Source organism: Puntigrus tetrazona, chromosome 4 (genome assembly GCF_018831695.1).
Source record: "Puntigrus tetrazona isolate hp1 chromosome 4, ASM1883169v1, whole genome shotgun sequence".
Lineage (NCBI taxonomy): Eukaryota > Metazoa > Chordata > Actinopteri > Cypriniformes > Cyprinidae > Puntigrus > Puntigrus tetrazona.
In genome coordinates this window covers 324,733-337,232 of record NC_056702.1, presented here as the reverse complement: position 1 = coordinate 337,232, position 12,500 = coordinate 324,733, and the positions used below count along the sequence as shown (strand labels likewise).

At 34.9% G+C, this 12,500-nt stretch overlaps 1 protein-coding gene across 3 annotated transcripts in view; it reads left to right on the top strand.

Moving 5' to 3' along the window:
* Positions 1 to 12,500, top strand: part of osbpl8 (oxysterol binding protein-like 8) — a 60,233-nt gene that overhangs the window by 4,721 nt on the left and 43,012 nt on the right. For all 3 annotated transcript variants that reach the window (XM_043236595.1, XM_043236592.1, XM_043236597.1), the window contains one exon: positions 11,111 to 11,201. Coding sequence is in view for 1 of the 3 variants with exons in the window: in XM_043236592.1 (XP_043092527.1) it covers positions 11,157 to 11,201 (45 nt within the window). In the remaining 2 variants the exon portion in view is untranslated. Of the gene's footprint in view, positions 1 to 11,110; positions 11,202 to 12,500 lie in introns of those variants that run through there.

Genomic DNA, 12,500 nt, shown 5'->3' with positions numbered 1-12,500 from the left:
GGACTTTCCTCCAGTGAAGTGAGCTTGTGTGGACAGAGAGCCGAGATGTCAGTCAGGAATATAGAGTGTGCGTGTGTGTGAGTGTGTGTGTGTGAGTGTGTGTGTGTGAGTGTGTGTGTGTGTGTGTGTGAGTGTGTGTGTGAGTGTGTGTGTGTGTGTGTGAGTGTGTGTGTGTGTGTGTGTGTGTGTGTGTGTGTGTGTGTGTGTGAGTGTGAAAGTGTGTGTGAGTGAGTGAGTGTGTGTGTGTGTGTGTGTGTGTGTGTGTGTGTGTGAGAGTGTGTGTGAGAGTGTGTGTGAGAGTGTGTGAGTGAGTGTGAGAGCGTGTGTGAGAGCGTGTGTGATTGTGTGTGTGTGAGAGTGTGTGAGTGAGTGTGAGAGCGAGTGTGAGAGCGTGTGTGATTGTGTGTGTGTGTGTGTGTGTGTGTGTGTGTGTGTGTGTGTGTGTGTGTGAGTGTGTGGGACAAGGTTTCTTTTACCTGACAGCTGTTGCACTTGTGGTATTTCATCATTAGTCTGTTTGATGAAATGGTAATTATAATGTGGTGAAAAAGAATCTTGTTGTGTCTCTTTCCTGTGAGGAATGCACTTTATGATTTAGTAACTATGTGAACACTTAAAGGTGAAGCGTGTCATTCTGTGTCGCTGTAAGCGAGATCAAGCAGAATATTAATATAATGTAATAAATAATGATAATAAACTAACAGTGACTTATTAGCTTGGTTCATTTTTTTTATATATTTAACTTTTTTTTTTTTAAAGCAAGTCAAATAAAAACAGGTTCTTATTATTAACAACATCCTGGCAAGTTATACTTCTGTTTTATTTTATATTTAGAGATTTTAAGATTTCTTTTAGCCTAATTCATAATATTTGATTTATAGTATAGTTTTTTTTTTATTATTATAGTAATTTTTCCCAAAATATGTTCTTTATTTCCCGTTATAGTTTGAATTCAAATGTAATTCATTTTCACTTTTTTCTATTTAAACTCATTTCATTTGTAGTTTAAGTTTTAGTCATTTCTTTAATTAGCATTTTTTTTCTGTTACAATTTCTGTTTCATTCATTTATAGTTTCTTCTCTTATTTAAACTTAGCAATTTTAGTTCTTTAACATTTATGTTGTCACGTATCGTTTATTTCAGCTCCGTTTCAGTTAACGAAACATTTTTATTAAAAATAAAAACCTCATGTTTTGGGGTGCAAATGACCGATTGCAGATGGGAATGTTGAAAACTGAAATTCTTTTTTCTCATGATAGATTATTCCAAACAAATCTCAGAGACGTTCCTCTGCCAGTGGTCGTGCCCTGACTGGTTCATCTGTGCCTTTGAGAGAGACATGTTACTGCAATGCACTTTTAATGGTCTTCGTTAAATATATCATCATCGAGGGCTCGGCTGAGAGAAAAACAAAACAAAAAAATGTTTTGTAATTAACCTTATCTTAAACTATTTCTTTTGGTTGTTTAAAGTAGGCTGCACCGCCGATGACTTGGTCCTCATGTTAATGAGGTTCGGTTTGGACCGAAGGAATCCTGCTCTCCCGCATGGCACAGATTCCCGGCTGGGAGCCGTTGTTAGGGGCTCCTGGACGTGTTCTGTGGGCTGAACTAAATATAGCTCTCTCACAGAGGTGAACGGTGGGGAACGCGGCCGACTGTGAGGAGTCAGGACCGTACACGCTCAAAAATACAGCGTTGACGCTTCCGTGGAGAACCTTTAAAAATCTAAACTCCACAAAAAGCGGAAAAAGGTTCCTTAGAGTTTAAAAATATTCTTCATTTTAAAAAAGAGCCAAACTTGACTGAGGACCATAAACTGAAAGTAAATGTTGTATTATATGCAAAAAAGATTTTTATTAATTATGAACTGATATTGATCCTCATGTCCCTGTTTTCAGCTGATTCTGTGAACAATCTCTGCATTCATTTTAGCATGCTTCATGTGCTTAGTTGCTTCTGATATGAAACAACGTCTCGGCTTTCAAATTCGAATTGTATTGCAAAACTCAAATAATAAATACTGACAGATCCCTGCACGCCATCTCTTTTTCTTTACTACTAGTTATAGCATGAAATAAACCATAAATCAACATTATAAATCGTTAAAATAAACAGAACAGAACTTGCTGAAATGTTTCACGGTTGATGCAATCGCTCAGTCGGTGCTTCAACCACGGAAAGACAACCACAAAGCAGCTTTTACGTAAGGCATTTAGCAAAATAAACGCACTATAAATATGTATTTCTGAGCCTGTGGCCTGGTTTGTGCCACTCTCGTCTGTGGCATCACTGCATAACCATGCTTTTTCTTGAAAATCTCATTTCAATCTCAGCTTTTGATTCCACCGGAATTTTAAGCAACACAACAGGACAGAAAATGCTAAAACGGTGCACAGTTGCATTAAAAATAGACCACAGGGCAGCTGTTTTATGGAGCAATGAGACGGATGGTGCCTCTGAAAGCATTAGTTTGGGTGCGACTCTCTCTTTGATGTCGAGTCGGTATGACTGCTACTCTACACCCTCTTCCTCCCCTTCAGCGATAAATAATCAAGTTTTGTGTGGCCTTTTAAACACACAGACGCACACAGCGTTGATTGTTGTTCTCGCCGTCTGTCTTTGTTGGGGCGTAGATTATTGCTTCGCCTCGAGCGGAGGTTTGAAAATCTCTTTAATTGAAAGCTCGCTCAGGCCACTATAAGACGCATCGATGTGCGAATCTTCGCTTATTTGAATATCAAAGGATGAAGAGGGTGTTGTTTAAGAGCAAATCTTCGTAAGTGTTTGCAGCTGGCGCCCCGAGGTGCTGGATCTTCGGCTTTTGTGCGGCTCTTATTACATAATTCAATTTCCTGACTCCCTTGTTAAACGAAGTCAACCTTTTGCTGCTGCTCATGAAAACGTCACGTGGCGGTGTCACAAGATGACTTTCCGTCTGTCGGGACGGGTGATTCGAGTTATCTGGGTTTATAACTCCGTCTCAGTTGTGTGGAAATTCAACTTAAACTTTGGAAATTGGCTTCAACTTTCAGGCTAAATGGGTTTTTGTCGTGTGCCCTTTCCTTGTTCCTCTTCTTCTCTTCTCTTTTGTTATTCATTGTTGGTCAAGCGTCACCTTTGTTGAAAAGGGTTAGTGATCTGAAGCTGAATATTAAAGGAATGGTTCACCTAGACGTGAACATCTGCTGAAAATTTACTAAACCAACCGAGATGTAGATGATTTTGCTGCTTAATCCGATTTGGAGAGATGTAGCTTTCCATCACTTTCCTCTGAATGAGAGCCAAACAGTTGACGTCTTGAGAAAAGTTAGCTGTGTGTTTATAAGAAATAAGTCCACTGTTAAAACATTTTTAACGTCAAATGATCGAGTTTGTCCATAGTCTATAATAGCACTTTCTCCACTGAAAAAATCCACTCACATATTTGTTCGGAGCTTGATTTTCCTGATTCAGACCACCAGAGGAAGCAGTATTATGGATTTGTTTCTTAAGCACACAGCTTTTGGCTTCACGAGACGTTAACTGATGGACTGTGGATTATCATGTGGTTTTTATCAGCTGTTTGGACTCTCATTCCGACGGCACCCATTCGCTGCAGAGCATCTGTTGCTGAGCAAGTGACGTAAAGATGCATATCTCCAAATCTGATGGAGAAACGAACTCACCCGGTCGCAGCAGTTTTGTACCAATCTTGATCTTTGGGATAAATAGTCTCTCAGGACAAAAACACTAGGAGATCTTGGAAGCTAAGCCACTTAAAGTCATATAACCGTTGTCTAGTGGTCCTTGTTCATTATAAGATTTAGATTTAGTCCACACTTGTTTATCCCACGGCTTAGCTGTTTTGTCTGCTCTATAAATGCTTCAGCGGTGGGACGCTGTATTACGCTAGTTTTTGACGAACAATTCCCGAATAAACAATCAGGGTGTGTGAGTGATGGCGTTACGTCATGGAAACCCGCTCGGATGTGGGCAGAGATTTCTCCCTAGTAACACAGATCTGACCCGCTAATCTGTCTAAGCCTGGTGCTGAAAAGAGAAGGAGAATGAGAAAGCGGGAGAGAGTGACGAATCATCGGCTCTGTGGAGCGAGCCACGGCTCACACGGAGAGAGGTTGTAGGTTCAAGGGTTTATGCATGCACCGTCGGCACTGGGCTCTTCAGAAAGATGTGATGGAAACTCATATGAAGAAATAAATGTATTAGTACCATGTTGTAATTTTGTAAAAAAAAATTAATAATAATAATAATAATTAAAATTACAATGTTTTAGACTTAATACATATATAATTCTTAATATTTTAACACAATAAAAACATGCTTTTTGAACATTTAAAAAAGTTTAGCAAATCAACTCTCAATCACTCTGTGTGTGTGTGTGTGTGTGTGTGTGTGTGTGTATAATTTTATATATGCAATTCAATATGTAACATTTCAATAAAAGTCAGTATAATATATTGAATATATAATGCCATTGAAGATTTTAGTTTATAATATACATTATAATATACATGTGTGTGTATACATTTTAGATATGATAGAAAAATATGCAAGTACATATAAAATAAAAAAGTAAGCTTTCATAGTTTTATATTATATTAAAGCTAAGATAAATGATATATATATATATATATATATATATATATATATATATATATACACACACACACATACATATATATATATATGTATATATATATATATATATGTATGTGTATATATATATTTATATAATACTTTTGATTAAAAAGTTATATTTTATTTATTTTAGCGTTGAATAATTATATATATATATATATACCAGATTTGAGTTAAAATGGTGTGCATACAGTAATGTTATTAATGAAAGGAAAGGCAATATACATGTTTACTTCTGGAATTAATTATAAAAAAAGCATGTAAAATATATATACTATTTAATGTATTAAAATATATTATTTATTTAATAGATACTATTTTATAAAAACAATGCATAAAACACACACGCACACACACAGTGGTTATGATGTCATAATCATGAGCTCATTACCGTATGACTAACTCTATTTACATATCGGCACCTTTTCTGGATTTAGAAACCCGTAGCGAGGTGTTACTTGTTTATGTCAGAGCAGTTAGCCGATGTGGTTCCCACACACACCTCCCGGGTCCCAAGAACAGCCCGATCACTCAAAAGATGAAAAAGATGTGTTAGATATTTCACGTGATCCTCAGAGGAACGGTGCTGCAGAAGTGACTCACGTTGAATGAGTGTGTGTGTGTGTTCTGTGTCTCGCTGGGGTAGATCTGCGCAGAAGATATTTTCACTGAAAAACACACCGTTTACCTGCTTCTGCCACCTGGAAGAGACACACACTCGTTCTGAGAGGAGCAGCACAGCAGCGCATTGTAGAGCTGAGAGACTTCTTAAAATGTCTGTCACTGAAATAATCAAGCGCTCAAATGAATCATAGCTTCTTTGTATAGTGGCTTATTTACAGGGATGTTTTGTCAGCTGAGCTTCTTAGACGTAAAATATATTCTTAAAGGACCCAATAATAGTTAATAACCAATATTTGCATGTTTCTGATGCCAATAAATGGTCACAGCATGCAAGTGAACATTATTTTATTTAGAATTTAAAAAAATTATATTGCAATTAATTCTTATATTGTGATATGAAGTCATTCATAGGTGAAAACCGTATCTCTAAATCAGGGTTGTTATAGTTAACTTTACCTGAAAATTATATTAAAACCATTTAAAAAATTGGTTATTTGAATGCAATAAAAAAACTGAAATAACTAAACTAAAACTTTAAAAAAAATTCAATGAAAAAATTATAATAATTAGGTCAAAATTACTATACTAATAATACTAATAAGTACAATAAAAAAACTGAGTCATATTGTTATTAAAAACAATATCTAAAATATCTTAAAAGATCAATATAAATTGTATAATGATTTCACTTTTATTTAAATTTATTGTGCGAAACCCAAAACTACAAAAATTACTAAAACGACTAAAACATAAGAATTAAAATACTACATGAAAGTCTAAAAATAAACACTGATTATATTATGTAAAACAACAATAGTGTCTCAAAGATACTAAAAAAAAGGTCAATATAATCTATACTGAAGTTTCAGTTCTTTTTCAATTTATTGTGCAGCCACATTTTTTTAAATTAAAAAACTCTCTCTTTTTTTTGTTGTTGTTGTGGCTTTTAGGTCATATCTGCTAACTTTAAAGCTGTCCGTATTGTAATGTACTTCTAAAAATTCAGATGATTCATCTCTCACTTCAGGGCGTACGTCTATTTTTATCCAGTAAATGCCGTCGAATATGAATATGAGATGTTTTTTTGTACGTCTCAAAATCCAATTTCAAGCATTTAGGGTTCTGAAGATCATGATAAACTACACGGTGCGACGCGAACTCTCTCTCTCTCTGAAACCGAAGCATAAGCGGCCCGTTAGAGACGACAGCCTCCAGCTGCAGAGAAACTGGGTCATGCAGATTGAATCAAATTAGACCGGCTACCTGAACGCGTTCTCAAGCTCCGCCGCGGTAAAGGCTCGGACGCCTCGACGTCTCTCGCCAGTTTGTCACGTATGTTGTGGCAGATTGAACGCTGGCGTGTTGGTGGCGGTGTTGACGGTCACGGGCTGGCGCTCGTGGGAAACTTACAGAAGGCCCGTGGCTTCATTATTCACCGTGAAAGATCATTTAGGAATTGGTTGGATGCTGCTCTTCTGGTTCATTTGGCCCATTGTGGTTTTACTTCCATCTCCCTTTCTTCCTCTTTTTGGGGTTGGATCTTGAAGCCTGAAACGGACTTAATGTGCTTGTTAAAGCCTTGTTCACATAAATCGGGTGTTTAATAAGGGAAAGCAGCTGATCCTTCGTGCGCATTGATGTTATTTCTGCACTGACGGGGTGCCAGAGCCTCCAAATCGAGACTAAACGTCCTTGATAAATTGCTTTCGATGGATCAATAGGAGGAAAAAGACTCCTGGGACGTTATCTTTATCTACCAAGTGTTTCAAATACAGCTATTTATAAAAAAAGAGCACAGAATTATAATGTGGTGAAGTTATTTTAAGACTAATGTAACGCTGGTATGATTTGGGAAGTTTAATTGATTTAGATGAATGCATTTATTTGTATTATATTATCGTTTCAGTCCATTTATTAAAAACCTTCATCATATTTTGTTTCCCCGTTTTCACAAAAAACGTCCTTTTGCAGTTATGCAGGATGTTTCAGTAAAGATGCATAACAAAATGTTATTGTTTGTTGCCATACACTGTTATATTGCTGCGGATATGAATAAAGTAATTAAAAAAACGTCCTTGAAACCGGTGTGTAAATATGATTGTTATGATTATTTCGAACAATATGTTTTCTTGTATTTAACTTTTCAGTAGCTGCTTCATAAGTGGTGGTTTCTTGTCATTTATTCATACACATATATATATATATATATATATATATATATATATATATATATATATATATATATACACACACACACACACACACGTTTAAAAGGCATGATTTATGATAAACATTTTTGTTTACATAATATATGTACAGTGTATATAAATGTGTATTTTTAAATCTTTATTGTCCTTTAAAATACATGCATGGCTCAGCTCTCTTTCACCCTTTCTCTCTATCTATCTATCTATATATATATATATATATATATATATATGTATGTTGCTATAGATATAGATCTATATGTATATGACCTGTTCTGGCGAAACGAGTCGGAAGTCACAATGCGCATTTCTTTCTTTTTTTATACTAGTCTATTTAAAAGCGCAGGAAAGTGAGGGAAAGTCACCCACACTCTGTCAAGCTATTTCTCTCTGTGTCATTCACTCTTTCTCTAACATACAGACAAATTCACTCACTCTCTCTGTGACTGCGTGACACACACACACACACACACACACTCACTGACATGCTTTTCTCAGGCAAAAATGTAGCACCCCTGTTCAATCTTTCAGACTTTAGTAAATCTTTGTAAAAGTGCCATTTGAAATATTTATTCAGATAAATACTTAAAAATCATTTTGAGCTTCAGCCTGCTGTAATTGCTTTTGTATATACAAATATCTTTGTTGAAATGCCTTTAAATGCAATGGATTTTGAAAGATATCACCAAAAAAGGCGATATTTTTTTTTATTTTAATTTTTTTTTTCCCCTATTAGAAAAATAAGGAAAGTGACCATAATTTAAATGACTATACATTTAAAACCATTCAAAGTTGTGTTTGTTTTATTTATTGTTTTATTATATATATATATATATATATATATATATATATATATATATATATATATATATATATATATATATAATTTATATTTTATTTATTTATTATTGTATTTTATTTTAACAATATTTTATACAATACTTTTCAATACTTTTAATTTGTAACTTTTGACTTTGACTAGGATATCATTATCACAAAGCGTATGGTCTCCCCTTTCCATTAATAACAAAATGTCAATATAAATTGTTTTATAAAATACCTTGATTATTTTTAACTGTCTTCCCATGCGTAAGAAAATCTGAAGTGTGCAGAAGTTGTTTTTGTGACTGAATCATGTTAAACGAGCAGAATAGGTGTTAAATAAACAGAGGGGCGTTTTGAGAGCTAAATATTCCCCTCCGCTCCCGTTGTCTGGACCTCCTGCTGTTCCCAGACCAGCTCAGCCTTTCACCTGCGGTCCTGCACCGGCTTTGTGTTTCCCTGAACGCATTGAAGTGTGCTTTGATGTCGCGCCTGCAACTCTTTCCATTCCCTTTGGTCTGCTGTGTGTGTGTGTGTGTGTGGACCATTATCTCTGGTGAATGTGATATTTGTGTGGTATCCCGAGCCTGCAGTTGTGTGTCGTTCAGATTCAGTCGGCATGAATATAGTTAAAAGCATGTTGGTGCACAGTTGTGTGGCACTTTCTGGTTGTTGTTTGCGTCGCGCTCGGTGTGTTTATGTGACAAGGCCGCTGTAGGAGACACACACACACACACACACACACACACACACACACACGCGCACACGCACACACACACACACACACACTGTGTTAATCAGTAAGCTGTTAGTCTCAAACACTTTCACAGGGTCTGAGATGAGAAATGGCCTATAGAACAGTGTTATTTCATTATTCATAGAGTTAACATTCATATCTTAAATTGGCTTGTATTACATTTTTTGCTTAGTTGTTAAAATGTTAGTTTAGGCTATTTTCTGTTTTATTTTTCTTATTAATTTAATAATGAATGTATTTAATTTTATTCCCCCTTTAATACTATTCATTTTAATTTGATACATTTTTAATTGTATATTTTTTTGTATTTCATTTTTAGTCCTCATCTTATTATGTTTTATTTATATATTTTATTTGAGTAGGCTTTTATATTTTATGCATGTTTCAGTATTAAATACTTTTCCTTTTTATCAGTTTATTTCAGCTTTACTCCAATCTAAATTGTATTTCTTTTTAGTTTTTATTTCTTTTATTCAATTTATAAATATTTGGAACTGCCCTTTTTATTTTATTTAGTAGCGTATTTAAATGCAGGGTTGTTTTGCTATTGCTTTTATTTAATTTATTATTTATTTAATTGTGTAGTTTTAATTTTAGACAACGTGAAATTAGAAATGTTCCTTTGGCAATACATTTAAGTTGTTCATCTAATAATTTAGTACTAATAGTAGTTTTAGCTAACAATAGTAACCCTGCTATGCAATAACAAAAAGTGTGTGTGTGTGTGTGTGTGTGTGTGTGTGTGTGTGTGTGTGTGTGTGTGTGTGTGTGTGCAATAAAAAGGCCAGAGGAGTTCAGGTCAGTCAAAGGGTGTAAATGGAGCCTTGTCACGCTACACTCTTACAATTTCACACAGCCCATAAGGCCTCCTGGACCGTCTCTACTTTCTCTCTCTCGTTATTTTCCCCCCCTCAATGACCTACTTTGCTAATTATACATCAGAAGTTTCCACCAATGAAAGTTTAGTCTGAGCAGTTGACAGGCCATGCGTTGAATCCGGGTCTGTGCAGCACCTGAGGACGTGTGTGTGTGTGTGTGTGTGTGTGTGTGTGTGTGTGTGTGTGTGTGGGCCTGATTGGCGGCGTCATGGTTGGAGAAGAAGAGCAAGTTATCTGTGTTACCAGTGCCATCGATGTGTGCTTTTTTTAAATTCGAGGTGTCTGAGTCAGATATTGTAAAGAAACGCGCTGGAAAAGTGCTGGGAGTTAAGAAAGGCCGGTCATTTTGCAAAACAAACTACAACACTGGTTGATTTAAATGAGAGTCTTAAGGTCTCATTCTGGCCGAGTGTCCAGTTTTCTAGCAACTAATGCTGAATGCAAATTTTTTTCATTAATTCTGATACTTATATAAGCTCAGATGAAAAAATATTTGGTACTAAATGTAATATTTCTGTTATTTCCCTATAATGAATTCCCTATAAAACCTTAATCCATATGGGTGATACAGTTTTATCCAACAGATTAGTTTTAAAAAATTTAACTTATAAAGTAATATGATACGTATTTATCAGTTACACATACATGAGCAGGTGTTATTTTTTTAATAACACTAATAAACTGAATGTTTTTAAAAGAGTTTATAAATATATTATATATATATATATATATATATATATATATATATATATATATATATATATATATATATATATATATATATATATATGAATAAATCAAATATTTTAACTGTTTAACTGATTAAATGAAATTGTTTTGATAAAAAATAGATTTACATAAACTATGCATTCAGTCCAGATTTTTCATTTTCATTTCAATGTAGTAGTCATAGAAAAAAATCTTATTTTTATTTATACTTAATTGATGTATTAAAGATAATCAATAAAAAAATTCTAAAAACCCATTTAGGCATTAATAATGACGAGAAAAAGGACAAAACACTTAAAAAAGCGATGCTTAAAATAATCCCTGTGCAAAACCTTACCTGTTTCTGCTATGTTTGACTGCCAGAAATGCCTCACATTAAGTTTAATAGTTTATGTTGAAACTGTAATCCAAATTGCATGCAACGTGACTCAGTTCTGTCTGTGTCTCCGCAGACATGCAGAGCTGTGAGCGGCGTTGACCGGCGGCGTCTGGACAAACATGGAGCCTTGTGCCGAGTCTCAGGGAGATCCTGAGAGAGCTCAGGTGAGCCCTCTCTCTCACACACACACACAAACACACACACACACAATATAATGAGCCATTAGAGCTCCCACAGACCTGATTCAGCCTTCACAACGACAAGAACAAAGCTAGCGCTGCTGACACCAAACACACTTTAAAATCACCTCGCTCGCACGCGTTCTGTCCCATTACTGTCTACAAAAGACAGAAACATACCTCAGCTGACAGAGCCCGTGAATAATGAACAGCACAAAGCACTGCTGCATGCTGGGATACTTCTCATTGACACTAAATGGTATTATTAATTCAATGAAAGGAGATTAAGCCTGTTTTTTTTTTTTTGCATTGTGAAGTAAGTTTTGTGATGTTTTTTTATTACTGTATTAAGCCAATAATTATTGGGAAAAAATTATGTACTGTTAATATTTATTAGGTAAAGACACAAGCATACAGTATATATTGAAGATATGTATTCACATTTATTTTTTTATATTATATATAAATATATTTAATATGTGAAGAAAATATCTTAAATACATTCTACATATATATATATATATATATATATATATATATATATACATATATATACATTGCACACACAAGAAAAACTTAATTTGGATGCAATCTTGATTAATCATGTGACAGCATATGTATATAATGTATATTATATTATATGTATTATGTTTTATATTTAATAGAATTTAAATTAAGAAATAATGGTACAATTTGTTGCACTGTCTTTAATCGTCTGTATGCAAATGAATGCATAAGATTAAAAAAATACTACTATAAGAATGCATTACCTTAACACTGATATTAGTAATATAGAAAATTAAACCGTAAAAATTACGAAACATAATTAGACTTTGGAGGTAAATTGTTATGAAAATAATTTCACAATGCAAAAAAAAAAAGTATCTCTATAATACAATAAAAACATGTGAAGCCTGTGAAATGTTGACATGTTGATCACTTTTGTTTGTTTTGCATTTCTGTTTATGAGAATCGTTTCACACACGAGCCTCAGGTGTTACCCAGCATGCACCTGTGAGCCGCGCTCTCGCCCTCTTTCATTAACCTAACTGTCTGCCGAACAGGAGTTGTGTAGGTGTTGACGAGTCTTTGCTTTATTCACGAGCGGTTGAAGCCGCTTGCAGGAGCGAGGGCTGTGAGGGGTTTGTGTTCACCGCTCTGTTTATTTCAGTGAAATGCGGATCGTATTCCTCCGGCTCCAAACGCTTCACACGTGTCAGAAAACATCACGTATCTGCTGTATGTAAGCTTTATCGGGCGCGTGGAGATCAGATCAGAAGGATT